The sequence below is a fragment of the Nannospalax galili genome, unplaced genomic scaffold, assembly GCF_000622305.1.
Source record: "Nannospalax galili isolate Female #2095 unplaced genomic scaffold, S.galili_v1.0 C48921301, whole genome shotgun sequence".
Lineage (NCBI taxonomy): Eukaryota > Metazoa > Chordata > Mammalia > Rodentia > Spalacidae > Nannospalax > Nannospalax galili.
Window position 1 is genome coordinate 1 of NW_008475216.1, and position 1334 is coordinate 1334.

Genomic DNA, 1334 nt, shown 5'->3' on the forward strand with positions numbered 1-1334 from the left:
GGAGCTAGGACGTCCTAAATAAAGAATGCAATTAGATAATTTAGGAAAGGTTTATGGAAATGTTGGGACTTACAGTAAGATTCCGGTGACAGATATTAACATCACTGCCTTTTCATTTTTCAGGGCGTGTCTTCCACTTGCCATGTTGATCTTCAATAACACCACGTCCTCCTCCTCTATCTTCTTTCTCACTGCCTTTCCTGGGCTGGAACTTGCTCACGTCTGGATCTCCATTCCTGTCTGCGTTCTCTACACCATTGCCCTTTTGGGGAACAGCATGATTTTGTTTGTCATCGTCTCTGAGCGGAGCCTCCACAAGCCCATGTACTATTTCCTGTCCATGCTCTCCATGGTTGATCTAGGTCTGACCGTCACAACCCTTCCCACAGTCCTTGGTGTTCTCTGGTTTCATGCCCGGGAGATCAGCATTAAGGCTTGCTGCATTCAAATGTTCTTTGTACACGCTTTCTCCTTCCTTGAGTCTTCAGTGCTAGTGGCCATGGCCTTTGACCGCTACATAGCCATCTGCAGCCCTCTAAAGTATGCTACTTTCCTCACAAACGTGATGAGCCTGGTGATTGGACTTATCATCTGTATACGACAAGTGATTTTCCTGTTTCCCTCTATTTTGGCCGTGAACAATGTGTCTTTCCAGGGAGGCCATGAGCTTTCCCATCCATTTTGCTTCCATCCAGATATACTCAAATTCACACACTCCAACCCCTGGATCAGCAGCTTTTGGGGAATGTTTCTTCAGCTCTACCTGAACGGCACTGACTTATTGTTCATCCTTTTCTCCTATGTCCTGATTCTTCGTACTGTTCTGAGCATCGTGGCCCCTCAAAAGCAACAGAAAGCTCTCAGCACTTGTGTCTGTCACATCTGTGCTGTGACTGTTTTCTATGTGCCAATGATCACTCTGTCTTTGGCACACCGTCTCTTCAGTTCTACCCCCAGGGTGATCTGTAGTATTTTGGCCAATATGTATCTGCTCTTGCCTCCTGTACTGAACCCAATCATTTACAGCTTGAAGACCAAGGTCATTCGCAGGGCCATATTCCGGCTGCTGCAATTCAAGGGTTCAAGGGACTCCAGGGTGAGAGGCCTCAGGGGAAGCTGGAATTGAAGAGAACAGTTTTGTAGTATATAAGTTCTGGTTAACGGAGATGATTGGGCAGTGCCCTCCCCAGGCATTTTGGTTAGTGAGAAAGTACCAACTGGATTATAAAAGAGAAAAGGGATCATTTTTCCTTGCACTTATCAGAGATTTTTTAAAAATCACATTTCAAAGCCAATTTCAATGTGATTAAATATGTAAAATGGTGACATTTCAA

General features: G+C 45.0%; 1 protein-coding gene across 1 annotated transcript; it reads left to right on the forward strand.

Annotated features, from left to right (window-relative positions):
• The first annotated feature begins 121 nt into the window (after positions 1–121).
• Positions 122–1126, forward strand: LOC103728400 (olfactory receptor 51T1-like). The gene has a single exon (XM_008826430.2). The coding sequence runs from the start codon at positions 143–145 to the stop codon at positions 1124–1126; it is 984 nt and encodes a 327-aa protein (XP_008824652.1). The 5' UTR covers positions 122–142.
• Positions 1127–1334: the final 208 nt, after the last annotated feature.